The sequence below is a fragment of the Plutella xylostella genome, chromosome 14 (assembly GCF_932276165.1).
Source record: "Plutella xylostella chromosome 14, ilPluXylo3.1, whole genome shotgun sequence".
NCBI classification, from domain to species: Eukaryota; Metazoa; Arthropoda; class Insecta; order Lepidoptera; family Plutellidae; genus Plutella; species Plutella xylostella.
Genome location: NC_063994.1, coordinates 7,270,921 through 7,286,235, shown reverse-complemented (window position 1 = coordinate 7,286,235; position 15,315 = coordinate 7,270,921). Strand labels below are relative to the sequence as shown.

The following is a 15,315-nucleotide window of genomic DNA, read 5'->3' as shown; positions in this document are numbered from 1 at the left end:
TGGTTCTAAAGTTGCAAAGCAAATACACTTGTTTCTTTCTATTTGTAAGTGTTATGGCGATTACTTCACCGGTATGCCAATAACGAGCATTGAGTATGCTCTCGAATAACAATTTCTACTGAAATCGTAGGAATGTGATCGGTTATTGCGATCGACTTAAAAACTATGTGACAACTACGTGACGAAACGAAACAACGTAAGTATGTAAAAACTAACGTGTGTAACTTACATGTACATTTGTAAAGGCACGAACAAACTACAGTGGCCATATAGCCATGTAGGTATTACTCCAAAAAACTGACTCTCGAAAACGTTGCTTATGTTTGAGGTCTAAATGCTCCAAGCTTAGGAAGGCAGTTTAGACCTTGGGGATATGCACAAAGGTTCCACTCGAGAGAGCCAGATGCAGGTACTTTCACCCCCACAGAGAATAGAATAGAATATGCAAAATGACAGTTTGGGTTCTACCTTTTTTGGTCTAAGATCTATTTGCCTAATCTCATATTGCATAGTAACGTTTGGTCTAAGTCTCGTTTCGCCGAAAATCGTATCTCTTTTAGTAAAAAGTTATTCCGCATAATCTTGTTTAGCTTAATAATGGTATGGCCAAATCTTGAATAGCCTAATAATGCTATGGCATAGGTTATACAAAGTAATAATAATTATTCTAACGAATTTAACTTTGATGGAGCGTCTCCCTACATAGCGCAAACTGGTGCCTTGTATTGTGGCTGCTATGTGGGAAACGCTCCGCTTTGCTTTTGACGATAATGTGCACCTAACACGCTCCTCCTCGCTTTGCTCGTCGTCGCACCTATCTTTAGGTTTTGATCCCGTGGGGTTTAATGGCGTTTGTAATCATCATAATGGTCATTCACTTTCGATATTTTGATCATTCAATATCGTAATTTTTGGGATGTAAAAGAAAAATACCACAATTTGTGCATTTACAATATACTTAATATAGTATTTACTAAGATAATATTAGGAGAAACAAGATTATACCAATACGAACAATTTGAGCAAACGAGACTTAGGTGTTTCAAGTTTGTGCCAAAAGAGTTTTAGACGAAACGAGTCTTATGCCACATAAGTCTTGGCGAAGTGATGATTCTACCAAAAAAGTTTAGACCTTACGAGTTATGCGAAATTAGTTTAGGGCAATAAAGATTAGGCGAGATGAGGGGAACCCGACAGTTTGCGATTGGTTTGCGACTCTCTTTGGAGGAGAATAAACTCTCACTTAAGAAATACAGAAAAAGTACTTAGCACACATTTATCTATTTTTACATAAAAGTAAATATGTATAATATGTAAGATAAACCTATCCTCTAGGCTCTCTTGGTGTGTCAATAAACTTCTTCGCGACGGTCGCGAATAATCGCTCATCCAGCTCCTCTTCTTCCCAACTTTTTTTATTAACAAAAAAAAGTAGGGACTTAATAAAACCCGGTAGTTTCCGGTCATTATACAAGTATCTGTTGGCGTGCAGTTGGTGCGTGCTCGGGTAGACTCCTTGTCTTGCTAGGAAGTGGCTCCATCTGGAATAAAATATTGAGATTTAGTAGAGACATTTTGTTATTCGTTTACGCATCGCTTTGCCTTATAAAGGTTTCCCGTAATAATAAGGAGGTTAAAGATGAAAATGCAAGGACCTGCGCTAACTACAGGCAGGCGACTGGAGAGCGACTGCGCAGGATAGAGACCAGTGGCGACTTCTTGTGTCTGAGGCCAAGATCCACTTCGGGTCGCTGAGCCAGCGGAGTAAGTAAGTAAAAAGCAAACCCTAGCATAATCCTTATTACTTACAAGTCCACATGCCTAACCAGCCACCTATAGGATTTCGTATAAAGTGGCGCCTTGAAGATGTTATACGCGATCGGTTCATAAGGCTCGTACACAGTTGAAGTGATCAGCTTGACCACCAACATAGTGGAGTGAAAGCCTTCAACCAACACTCCATCTTGGTACTTTTTAGACGGTCCTGACCTGAATATGTAAGTTCGGGGATGTATATGTTGAATATCTGAAAAAAAGTTGGTTAAGTATTAAATTTAGGTATTTTGCGTACGAAAATTAGAGGTTTTCTGACAGTTTATAAAATATAATGGCATTGGTAAAAGTACCAAGGATTTAGGGGCATTAACGATTCATAGGTATTCATATTATTATATTATACTATTATATATGGCGATCATGATTAAGTTATATTAACTACGATATATGTACGTTAATAGGTACGCTAAAAGTTAAAAAAAAAGCATGCAGTCACGCCTTGTACTAATGTACTCCCTTGCGGGGTAGGCAGAGGCATAAGTTAACCATAATAATTATATTACAGTACTAAATAGAATAAAATGAAACGTAACGAATGTTTTACAGAAATTACAAAGGTTTGCTATATAAAACATAAAAAAATAATTCATACTTTCTAGAAAAAAAGGTTGTTCTTCTTCATAATGGTAGTATTGACTCTCCACAGGATAAGTAAAATGTAAAAATAATACAAACATTGTAATCCATAAATATTTTTGACTGCAAAACATTTTGAAGATTCGACTACTTAGGTCTTGCTTATCAAACCAATAATGTGCAACGAAATAACTTCATACCGGTATTTACCAACAGTAGTCTTGTGCACAATGCAATGAATGCAAAATACAATATACTAAGGAATATACATTGATACAGGGTCGAAATGTTAAATTGGGTAAACCATTAATGCTTAAGTTAGGCGAATAATCTCAGAACTACATTTACAATACAATACAATACAATACAATACAATACAATACAATACAATACAATGTTTTATGGACGTGGTCTGAAATAAAATTTTATTCTATTCTATTCTAATACTCTTTATTTGCACCAAAATAGAACATACAAAAAAAAAACTTAAAAATAAAAACAGTACAAAAAGGCGGCCTTATTGCTTATAGCAATCTCTACCAGACAACCTTTGGATGGAAGAGAGTTATAAAAGAAAATAGAAATAGAATTAGAGGTAGCTGAGGTGCAAGTGTATAATACACTACTTAAACACTACATACACTAAATAAATAAATACAGCAAGAAAATAAATAAATAAATACATAATATATATTATTATACCTATACTTACATACAATAATACATAATGATATATGTACAGCAATAATATATTCAACTAAGGCAGTGAATTTAGGTAGTGCCTCTTAACCCTTTCTTTGAAGGAAGCTGCAGAAGGTGCACGTCTTATGTCCTCAGGAAGAGCATTCCAGAGCAGTACAGCATTTATATTCCTATTTAGCAAACAACCCATGTACAAAATAAATATATATACATATTTGGTTAATAAGTACTTTGTAAAAAAAATTAAAACCCAAAACTCTATCGGACTTTCTCATGAGCTGCATTAGTGTGAGGTCCCATTGGTGCGTTGCGTCGCATCGTCTACGTCGTCGCGTCATTCCAAAGGAACTGTCATAGCGACGACGCTGCAACGACGCAACAGACTCATGGAGCCTAGCCTTAACTATATACATATATGCGGTAAGTTATATAATACTACACCCACGAGCAATTAAAAAGTTCCAGTGACATTAAGAAACTTAAATGGCAGGTGGAACCTTTTCATTGCCCGTGAGTGTATTTTCACCATGGAAGTAATAAGTACTTATACAATACAAAAAATACAAAAATATTTATTTCTTTAGCCATAGGTAGGTAATCAATTACAAGGTTGGAATCTCCTTTTAAGTGCACTAAGCACCTGTGCCAGAAGAAACCGCTCTTATGGCACAGGTGCTTAGAGCACTTAAAAGGAGTTACTTACGCTACTTATTATGACTTCCATGATTTTCAAAATAAAAAATTGCCAAATTTCGTCTGCTACAATTCACTTTTATATGAATTTACTATCTAGGCATCATACAGTCTAGCTAGGCTGTAGAAAGTGCTCCTAGTTGTAGTCGTAAATTAAAAACTTAAGTACCTATAAAGATATCATACAGGAAACTGCCTCTACGTCTTTAAATCATTTTATGACCTAAGTTAGCCCATTAGCTTTCAAGCGAGCTATTTGCAGAATAAGTGGTTAGATTTTACTAAGTTGTCAGATATTGTGCAGCGCTTGAGTAGGTTGCAAAAATTATGTTTAGTTGAGGGTGTTGTAATAATATTCTAAGCAACTTTGGTAGGGGGCACAATTTAGGAATCGCCTGAAAAACACATGTCAAATGGTAGTTTATTGATAAGTTTCCACCCTGTGGTTTATAAAGGAAATCAGGGTGGTTCTTTGATGACACAAGCAAGTAAACGCCATTATCATAAGTAAACTTTTTAACAATATCAACAATGTTCGCTGCCATAAATAAAGGTACCTATTAAAGTTAAATGTTTTGATATATTTTTTTTCTTTTATAATTTAAATTACGAAAGCTATTTGTATACGTATGTTTTTATTTGTTTTACTTGATTTGTATGTACGTATTTTCTGATGAAAAGAGAACAAGGTCAGTGCACTTCATTTTACTAGCAAGGTGATGAGGTATACTGTTTTGAGAGCATGTCATGAAGACCTTATGAAGTAAAAAAAACAAATGAACGACATGATTTTAAGCATCCGTTGGAATAAAAAATATTATAAAAGTTTATTAAAAGATCAGGGTGAAAGATTTTATATCGTTTGCAATAAAATTTTCCAACAAAGCCAGCACGTTTGTGTTCAAAAGAATAAAATTTTATACCCGCCATTTTGTATGAAATTATTGCGAGAGTCGAGTCAGTACGCCCCTTATTGCCGATCATTTGTACCAATTTATAATGCACGTATTAACGTATAATCCGAATAATTAATAGGGTTATTTATCTACGAGGATTCAAATTCCTAATAAAGTCCATGTACAGTTAGCAAAAGAGCTATATTACCACAACCCAGCGCAAACACTTAAATTATATAATCCACTGACGAGTGATAAGTTACATGTAATTGGTGTAATTTACTCAACCTAAAGGTTGCGCTGGCGTGGCCCACATATATATCTTTTGCTGACAGTACCATCGAGGAAATGCGTGCCCGATTTCAAAGCCGTTCTAATATGGCTCAGAAGCCCCCTAGATTACTTACTTAATTTTATCTCTAGGTACTGAAAAAAAATTCAGCCTATAAAAAGGCAGAGTGGACTGACAGGAAGGAGGGACTATTCAGGAAAGTAAATATATTGTGCTCCGGAAGAAACTTTGACTCAAAGAAATATATTTTAGTGATAAGACCGATTTACGTTTATGTTATAATAAGTTATTTCATTTCGTCCCGTTTTTGTGTACACAATAATAATCTGCTGTCTCTCTATCTACAATCTACACTAGTAGAGGTCATGAAATCCACCTCCGTAGAAAGAATCATTCTAGAAACCAGGAGCGCGATCACAGGATTCGATACTATTTTCGAAACTACACTGAGCGTCACTTTTACCAAACGCTAAACGTATATAAAATAGTATTTAAATCAAATTTTAAATACATTTTGTACTAACTGACAGACGTATGACAGGCTACTAAATATGTTTAACCTTTGGTGAAATTCTACCTAACATGGAAAAAAACAAATGTCACTTTTGGAACTAACAAATTTGCTTTACATTTTGACAGTGACAGTAGACGATACGCAACGTAAACGAGGTTTCGAATCCTGTGCTCGCGGCTCTGGTCTCTTATTCGATAACAGTATTTTAAAAATGTTAGGTAAGTACCTGATTTACTGGTTCTCATTAGCTATGCTCATCGAGTCATCTCACTTAAATGCTACCTTAATACCATTATACATTAAGAAGACGCGGTGCGAAACTTACTAAAGTACCGGAGTTGGGAATTTAACTCTTGTGTTAATTGAGTTAAGGCTCCAGACGCCGCAAACCTCCCGAGTATCATTACTGGAATGGTTTCTCAAACGCTTAAAGTTAAGGTGGAAATTTTGAATAATTTTCCGAAGCAAAATGTTCTACTTATTGTGCACTTTACTTAATAACTTTCTTTGCTTGAATTGTCACAGACATGGGAATGCCGCATGGGAATTTCTATAGAGAAAAAAACATACAGGTTCTAATAGCATAAGTGCCAATTTCTCTATAGTCGGTTAGAGCATAACCAGGTAGGTATTGGTAGTTGACTTTTGACACATCTGTCAAGAATTTTATATGGAGATGACGTTATATTTGATGAACTAATACCAGTCGGTTAGATAACCGACTATGGAGAAATTGGGGCTAATATATCATATATTTTATGTACTTATTTATTCTTTAAAATGTACATTACATAATTATTTCGGCGTTTAGGACATATTTTTTGAAATCCATAATTTTAGACATGAATTAAAAGTATATAACTTAAGAAAATTCTTATGAAACGTCATAAAATTCAACCCAATCAAGCTACCTATCGTTAAGTCTTAATTGCTTGCTCTAACGTGTCACTTTGACACATAGATTATTACCCACTTTGACGCATTTGTAATTTGCTCAGGGCCGCGGGGGCAATACCACAGAACTGTCAGTATTTGGACCCGAGGGACTACATGGATTGAATAATTAACCGACCTCAATCAAACGTTATTGTTGTAACTCGGGCGCTTTGTGGGGACACAATAAGTAAGTAAGGGCACCGTATTGATACTATTACTTATTAATTAAGATTTAACATATTCGGTGGAAAGTCCGTAGTCGAACCAGCTTCAGTGATCGTAAATGATCATAGAGGTTAGGCACACACAAACTAACACATAGTTTTATTTTTATTTTGCAATAGTATTATATTATGAGTCAAAGTGGAAATCTACACTTCGAGCCCTATGTCCCAGATTAGGGATCCCAGGACCCGATGATGATTATATTATAGTGTAAAAATCCCATCCTTCACTCATCACCATCGTATAATATTAGTAATATTTGTAAGTTTCATAGCTGTACCTGAATTGAAAAACATAGTCAGGCGCTTCGAAAAAAATCTGCGGTGATGTCGAAACAGCTGTTGCGCAGTTGCTATTGGTTGATCGGGACATAGACCTCAGTACCACCTTGGTACCACCATACAATTGCGACAACTCAGATAAAGCCGCCTAGCTGTCAAAATCGTACAAGTTATTTATTTTTTATTTATTTCGTTTATTATCCAAAAACATTTTATAATGTTATGTCACTATGCACAACATTGAGATGTAAACCGTAGCGATTTAGGAGATTGTGGTGCGGGGATAATTTATACATGTTTGTTATTATGCTAATGCATATAATATACTTAAGTGTATTTTGGTAAACATAGGTACTATTGGGTATTCTCACAGACAGTGTAACCTTCGATAGATGATCACGTCTCGCGCTGAAGTTAGGTGTCTGGTATTTTAAAGATAATATTTTTTATCAGTAAATACTCACTGGTGATTTGTACAGTGATTGCTTTATCGATAAACTTACTAACTTATAGTTGATTTTGTTGTGAACAAGCCGGCTGAACTACCAGTTTGAATATCTGAATTTGGAAATAAATATTATTCTGGTGAGTACATACAAAGTATTTATTTTATTAACACCCTGTAGATTAATTGATAGGAAATCAAATAGGGACGTGAATATAAATATGTAAGTACCTACTTATAACTTTTTATCGGTATGGTGTTTGGCCTTTTACTTTGTGTAGATATACGAGTACGCAGCTCACAATAGATACAAATAAAATAATCAGTCTGACTTTGACCATGAGAAAATCACATTTGAGGTTAAATATTTTAAAGGTGAATGCTCATTTTTATATGAAGTGTATATTGAGATGTACATTGAGATATGTTATTATTAAACATTTTAAAGTTTAGATAGATAGATAGATAATTCTTTATTGCACACACAAACATAAATTACACAAGGAAATGTACAATATAGACGGTACAAATGGCGGCCTTATTACTAAGAGTAATTTCTTCCAGACTACCTCGGAGGAGAGAAACTATACAAGAAAAGGGGAAAGTGCAAAAAATTACTAACAGAACATATAATAAGGAGAAAATTACAAAAGTATATACCTAATCTATACCTAGTAATAGGTAATATAAATAAACTACATACATCATACTTATATACTTAAATAAATACATACTATTATATATATATATATATATATATATATATATATATATATATATATATATATATATATATATATATATATATATATATAAATATATTACGCTGGTAAGGATAATTTATTGAGATAGTGCTTGTTCAGCAAAGTTTTAAAAGATGCAAGCGATGGCGCAAGTCTAATATCTGTGGGTAAATCATTCCACAACAATACGGCCTGAACAGTAAAAGATTTGCTGTAGAATTTCGTTTTATGTTCAGGAATATTTAGCCTGAGATTCTGCGATGAACGAAGGGTACAGCTGTGGGTAGAACAACGCATCCCAAAACGCTCCTTCAGGTATGCTGGGGTACATGGATTGAACAGTACAGAGTAAAGAAGTGAAAGAATGTGGGTATTCCGGCGAAGGCGAATTGGGAGCCACTTGAGTTTATTACGGTATTCGGAGATGTGGTCATATTTTCATACGCCAAATATGAACCGTATACAAAAGTTTTGAAGACGCTCAAGTTTGTTTAGTTGCTCCTCGGTGAGATCAGGATAGCTGGCATCGGCGTAGTCAAGAACGGGGAGGAGAAGTGATTGTGCTAACGCGATCTTGGTGGAAGTAGGTAGAAAATTACGTAACCTTTTGAGTGAACCTGCTGACGCAAAAATCTTCCGGCTAACGGCCTCCATCTGAGGGCCCCAAGTAAAAAACTTATCCATTAATATGCCAAGGTTTTTAACTGTATCACTGAATGGAATATGGACACCATCGAATAATACAGGGGGAATATGCTGTAAATTATTGTTGGAGATCAATCGTGAACTGCCTATGAGAATAACTTGGGTTTTGTTAGGGTTCACTTGCACTTCACTTGACCGGTCTTTTGTATTATAATTTATAATCTGATACGTTATCGCTTTGATTTAAAAATGGTAGATCGAATGGTATCGCTTATTTCTTTTATTCGTAGGTATATAATTATTGGTATAGAATTAAAGTTTTTTTCAGAAACACTATGACCGAACATGGATATACCGTGGAAGCGGTCAAGCCCGAGGACCACGATGAAATCATGAGGCTACTCAAAATGTGAGTTTTTTTTTTTAATTCACGTCTTCATCATCAGCTTATACTTAGTAGTCCACTCTTGGATGCCTCTCCCAAATCACGTTACTGGATGGGATTTACAGCTTTCCGCATCTAATAATTGCCAACCACATTTTGCAAGTCGTCACCCGGAGGGCGACCTACACTACGTTTGCCTAGTCGCGGGCTCCACTCCACGTCTGCCCCATCGGTTATCGGTTATTGAAGCAGTGACCAGCTCGACTTAAGCTTACTTACTCTCGGTGAGGTATGACTTTAGTTGTCTGTCGGATCACACGATCTTTTATAGAGACTCAAAGCCCTTTCCATAGCTAGCTAAGCGACTTTTAGTTTATGGACCAGTCCTATATTTATCAGCTTATATTTATAGTTTGTATTTCAGTTTATGGACCAGTCCGATATTAACGTAGCTGCTATCAAAACTACACTTATTTTTATACCCCAGGACATTCTACCTCGATGAGCCTCTGAACCACACGGTGGGTCTCGGTGCGGACTGCTCGGAGCTGGACCAGTTCTGCGGCTCCTCCCTGCTCGAGGGACTGTCGTTCAAGGCCGTGGACCGCGAGGGGAATGTTGCGGGGGTGATCATCAGCGGGGTTTGCCCTTTGGTGAGACAATTTTTTCACAGTTATAGTTATTAGTTAAGCACATCTAAGGCCGGCTCCAGTCTCTTGACAAAACTAGACGAGATGCATCGAATATGAGAGTGACTTAACAGAGCTAATCAGTAGTTTTAATAGTGAATAGTTTTGTCGGGACCCGAGACAAAACCTGTCGTAGAGAATATGGAGCGAGCTTTATCATATATGTTTATTTGATTATCCCGTTAGCTTTACTTCTCCTTGTTATAGTTACACATACACAACACACACACGCACAAACTTTTCCTTTCATATTTGTGTTCAGTTTTCACCTGAACTGTGTAAAACTTATACTTATGACCCATCTGGATTACAAGTTACAACATCAATTCTGCTGCTTATCCAGACATACGGCATACCATTTTTTATATACACACTAACTGCTTTCTATCTCATTGTAATGGGAATTTTCAGTTGGTACATATCTTCCCGAGCCAAGAAACTGCCAATAACACTCAAGATACATTGTATTTCAGGACGCTAATGTCATTGAAGAAATGCAGAACCACACTAAGAACTGCAAAAACCCGAAATTCCAGAAGATTCTTTACATTCTGACGCAGCGCGAGATAGGATCCCGGCTGTGGGAGAAATACCCAGAAGAGACACAATTCGTGGAAATAAAAGTGACTGCGACTCACGTGCCTTGGAGGAAGAAGGGCATAATGAATGCTTTGGTGGCGAGAACTGAGTAAGATTTTCTCAAATTTTCCTTTGAATCACGTACAGTACATTCTTCATTAGATAGGTATCATTTACTATCAGTCTATTGGAGGTCATCATTTGTTGAAGTGGCAGCTGGTCGGTCATATCTGCCGAAGAACCAAAGATAATGATAATTCAACTAAGCATGTCTGTATCGTGTGATATCAATTTCCAGATCAAAGCGAAAGTGTTATAGTAAGCCTAATGGCGAATTCACTTATTTTTAATATCATGTCACCTAAATGTAAATAAAAAGTGGTTCAGAATTTCCCCCTGATTCACCCTCTTTCAGATTACTATACCAGTTTCGAAACATTCTGTATATCTTATAGCGTTAAATCAATGTCATAACAGCGATCAACCGGTTGGTTATTTATCTACAATAAGTTTCGCATCCGTTAAAGAAATTACAGTTACTGGTACAAAACAGTACACGGTTCTTCGAACCGGATATAAAACGACCTTTTTTTCTTTCTGTGTAACTTTGTGATTCTTTTCAGACTAGCCGTTAAGGAACGGGGTATACGGCTGCTTCGATTGGACACTTCTAGCGCGTATTCAGCTAAGTCCGCCGAAAGACTTGGATTCAACTCAGTGTACACAGAGCTTTATAGCAATATAAAGATGGATGGTAAACCTGTTATAGTGCCTCCCCCGCCGCATTTAGAAGATAAAGTTTATTTGAAAGTACTATATTAGATGTAAAAAATTAATAAAATTAAATAAATACACAGATGCTTCCATACCACGGTTTTGTAAGAAGTAATCAAAATGTTTTTTTTCATAGTTATATAAATATATTATGATTTATTAGGAAAAGGTAATCTTGTTTATAATAAAAAGCCCAAAAGGTATGAAGCCAAACGTAAAGTTATAAGTTTAAATGCCAACTTGCATCTAGTTATACCGTTTGTTTTGAACGAAATAGCAGTCCTAACATCGTCAAAAGCTTCGTAGAAATAACCACGCAACTTTAAATATTCCCCCGTGACAGATGCTGTTTCAATAAATCTGGAACTCTCTCGAATTTTTACCTCTTTCGGCTGAGTACAAACGAACCGCTTGCATTCAAGAAAATTGTCTCATATTTTCAACTACAACAAACCTGCACAATTTACCAATATTTCACCTCCCAAAAGTTAGCACCTTAACCACCGTTTGCATTTTACAAAAGTGAACTAAAATCCCCGGTAATAGAAGCTGCTATTCGTTATCAAACTTTCGTGGTTAAGTCGTTAGCTAAGCTGAACAAACATTTTGCTAGTTACGATTTGAACTGGCACTTTGGAAAGAAAAATGCTGTTTGAAGCCAAGGTGAAGTAAGTCGTTTTGTGCGGGCATTAAGCTGCAAGTTTGTCTATCAAATAACGATTCAAGAAATTGTTCTGTTTGCTATGGACATTTTGCGTCTGTGAGTTAGAAAAGTATTCGCCGTTGTCATTGGATAAAATTTGTTAAAATATTAAGCGAAACGTTGGCAATCTTTCTGAAATGCAATAATGCTCTCTTAACATGAGTTATTCGTAAGTATTAAGTGCATAAGAAGAAACCTAACAGACATAAAATTAGGTATGTACTTACTTAAAACTCCCTTCGTTTTCAGTCAGAGGAGTACATTCAAGCTAACCATATTGGTATGAATTAGGTACTTTTCATTAACTTTCATTAAGGTCGTGTCGGAACGACAAGGTTCTAAATATAAATCGGGGATTAGGTACGTAATCCCAAGAGCTACGCTAGTGTGACTGATGTGTGGGCAACCCTGTCGGAATAACGTTTAATGGTTTAGCTCGTAACAGATTAGACGAACAGCAGGCCTAATTTCGCTTCTTTTGATAAAACATTTTCACTTCGTAGTAGTTGTTACTGCTAGATATTTCAGTAAATTTATAAGTACCTAATAGGTAAATCCATTGTGTTTGTCATAATATAACTTTAAAATATCATAATATCTCATTTGATGCAAGGCAACTTACAAAGGAAGTAAACTTGTAGGCAACATTACATGCTTATTTTAAACATTCGTTAAGTTCATTGCTGCTACTCGCCAAGAGATGGCGCTGGTGGTACGAAACTTGAAAGTTTGATAATAAAATAGACTGCTTATGCTTTGCATGCTATTATTACGACTTTAAAATTTTCCAATTACTGCAATTAGATGTTGCTTATTAAAGTTAATAACGATGACTGCTTAATGTATCGATTTCCAAGCCCAGACGAGACAATCAACCCTGATTTAGTATCCCTAATACACAATTATATAGCAAAATATTTACAGTTACGTCTTTTTCCGGAAGGAAGTATAGGTACTAGCAGTTTAAGGGTCATAAAAAAGCCAATTCATTTGAATTGTTGACGCGACTCGGGAGGAATATAAAAACGCTTAGAGTTTCCTTAAAACCTTTGACATCACGTACTGTGTGAATACTCCCTATCTTATACCGCGAGCGTGTTAATTTCTTCATTCTTATTTTTCTTCTACAATAAGGTTACGGTAAATCCAAGGGCTTTATATTATAAATGCGAGTGAATGCCTAGATAGGTACTCATTTGATGATTTGGTTTTGTTACTCTTTTACGAAAACCCACTTTCATGTATTAACGAAATAACCGGCATAACTACAACCAACAGAAACTATTCAGTAATACATCTGATAAACCAAAATAACTCAACCCGTCACTCATTTCTGTCCGAGAATCGCTTAAATCCCTTAAAAGGTGATGATATGCTTGCGAAAATAGAAACTGTAGAGAAAAAATAACGACTACATTTTTCAAAATCTACCGTTCCACAAATACATGTAAAACTGACTTATGAATCCATTTACCATTGAATATCTGAAATGATTTTTAAGAAACATTACTGATATAAATCCACCCCCGATAATAACAATTTATTTAAAAAATCACAGCTACGACGCGCTACGTACATGTTATATTATAACACCCCTAGTTTCTATCGGTGGTTTATAAAAGCATTCTGTCGTCGAAGCTAGTTGGCGCCGCCATTCAATGAAGTGTGAAATGGAAACTGCAAGGTTTCCGCCGACTATGAAACTGGGGCAATGCCAGGATGGTTCATTTTAAATAAATTGATAGATATATAAAAACATGTACATTTGCATAAGCCAATTGGAGACGGGTGTGTGACATTTGGCATTATTTCTCAGAGAAACCTCGTGCATAGTTCACCGAGCTAAGTATCTTAAATTGGTGGACCGGACAAACATCTGAAGGGCGATCACGAAAAATATAGAATCGAATGCGAGTGCGACTAGTGTCAACTTGACAGCACTTTCGAACACTTTTTACCTATAAAATTTACCGTTGTCGCACTCGCATTCGATTCTATACGTTAGCTCTGTTTTTTGTGATCGCCCTGCAGTGCCCAAGTGCCCACGTTTCTTTACCATACGTCATCACTTCCATGATAACTGGTTGAAGACATTTTTAAAGTTGAGGAATAGTCAAAGAGAAGAAAATTTACTCTAATGGATCCGGCTACAAAAACTTACCTGATCCGCCGGACTAGATTGTAATCCCTACATCAATATGACGTACTCCTTTCGTGTATCTTGAATCAAAAAGAAGGTTACATAATTTCTTTGTAGGTAGCTACGGTTAGTGTGGTCGTGTAGTATGAATAAGACATACTATCCACGTAACTGTTATTATGGGTTTATAACCCCATTAAGGTGTACCTTACTACACACCACGGGGAATCTTATCAACAGGGAAATGTCTGTGTTACATGACTCGAGTTTAAATTTTACAGTAGATATCTTTTGCACACAAGCGAAACAACAACAATGTGTCTAGGTATTTCTCCAGCAGGTATAAATAAACGGCATGAAATAATTCTTTAAAATACAAGCTGAAAAAATAAAAAATGAAGTTACTGCCTCTTAATAACTACCTTTAAAGGCTGTGCCAGGTTAATTTTTAGATTTTTCGTATCACGGTTTAATTTTAGAGTCCCCAGCAGGTTTACTGGTAGAAAACGATTTTAGCATTAGTCCCACTGATTTCACACTGTTGCTTTTGTAACTAAATTGTGCAGTAAAGTACTTATAAATAGTACAAAACAAAACACTACACCTTACAAATAAGGCGACTGTATAAATAGGTTAGGTGGGGCCCTTCCGGTAGTTTCCACATAGCTGTTCGCACTACATAGGTATGTTAATTTATGTTTTTGTCACGGCAATAATTTCATACTGCCGGTATAAACCCCACCATTAGTATAATTAACCCTTACTTAATGAAAACTGCCATCTGACGAAGTATACCGCGATGATATTTGGGTCAAATATTCTTTATGTTATATCTAGTGTGTAGGTACTATTTAGTTTTAGAACTGGGAGTGGATATTTGTAGCTTATCTCTTTCTTGGGTGTAATGCACATTACGCAGACATAAACAATCGCGCCTTCCAAATAGCCATGATTAATTTAAGAATGTAAAATAGGGCTCCAAAAAAACTTAATGTGTCACAAAAAAAATATGAAACATCCGCTTAGCTTTCCTCATGTACTCACTACCGATCAAAACAATATGAGTATCAACTTTGCGAGTTTAGGAAAAAAACAGTTTCCTCCCAAAGACTAGAATATACATAACATATAGAGGATCTATTCTCATTGTTTTGTCCCCTTTCATTTCACATAGGTACATATCATGTACATTCGTAATGCGAGTATTATATACATATCTCTAAAGCTTACATTTCTAAAGGACACTTATACAAAATTTGTT

At 35.8% G+C, this 15,315-nt stretch overlaps 2 protein-coding genes across 3 annotated transcripts; one reads left to right on the top strand and one right to left on the bottom strand.

Annotated features, from left to right (window-relative positions):
• Positions 1 to 1,104: 1,104 nt before the first annotated feature.
• On the bottom strand, positions 1,105 to 2,696 carry LOC125489507. The gene is made up of 2 exons (XM_048625507.1): positions 1,810 to 2,696; positions 1,105 to 1,541 (listed from the first exon to the last, which is right to left on the bottom strand). The coding sequence occupies exons 1-2, from the start codon at positions 1,929 to 1,931 to the stop codon at positions 1,325 to 1,327; spliced, it is 339 nt and encodes a 112-aa protein (XP_048481464.1). The 5' UTR covers positions 1,932 to 2,696; the 3' UTR covers positions 1,105 to 1,324.
• Positions 2,697 to 7,334: 4,638 nt separating this feature from the next.
• Positions 7,335 to 11,384, top strand: LOC105383492 (arylalkylamine N-acetyltransferase 1). 2 transcript variants are annotated; one of them, XM_011553539.3, is made up of 5 exons: positions 7,335 to 7,536; positions 9,113 to 9,193; positions 9,657 to 9,822; positions 10,332 to 10,546; positions 11,061 to 11,384. In XM_011553539.3, exons 2-5 carry the CDS (start codon positions 9,120 to 9,122, stop codon positions 11,257 to 11,259), a joined length of 654 nt encoding a protein of 217 aa, XP_011551841.3. In that variant the 5' UTR covers positions 7,335 to 7,536; positions 9,113 to 9,119; the 3' UTR covers positions 11,260 to 11,384. The 2 variants fall into 2 exon arrangements, with proteins under 2 accessions (XP_011551841.3, XP_011551842.3); XM_011553540.3 differs by having other exon boundaries at positions 9,103 to 9,193.
• Positions 11,385 to 15,315: the final 3,931 nt, after the last annotated feature.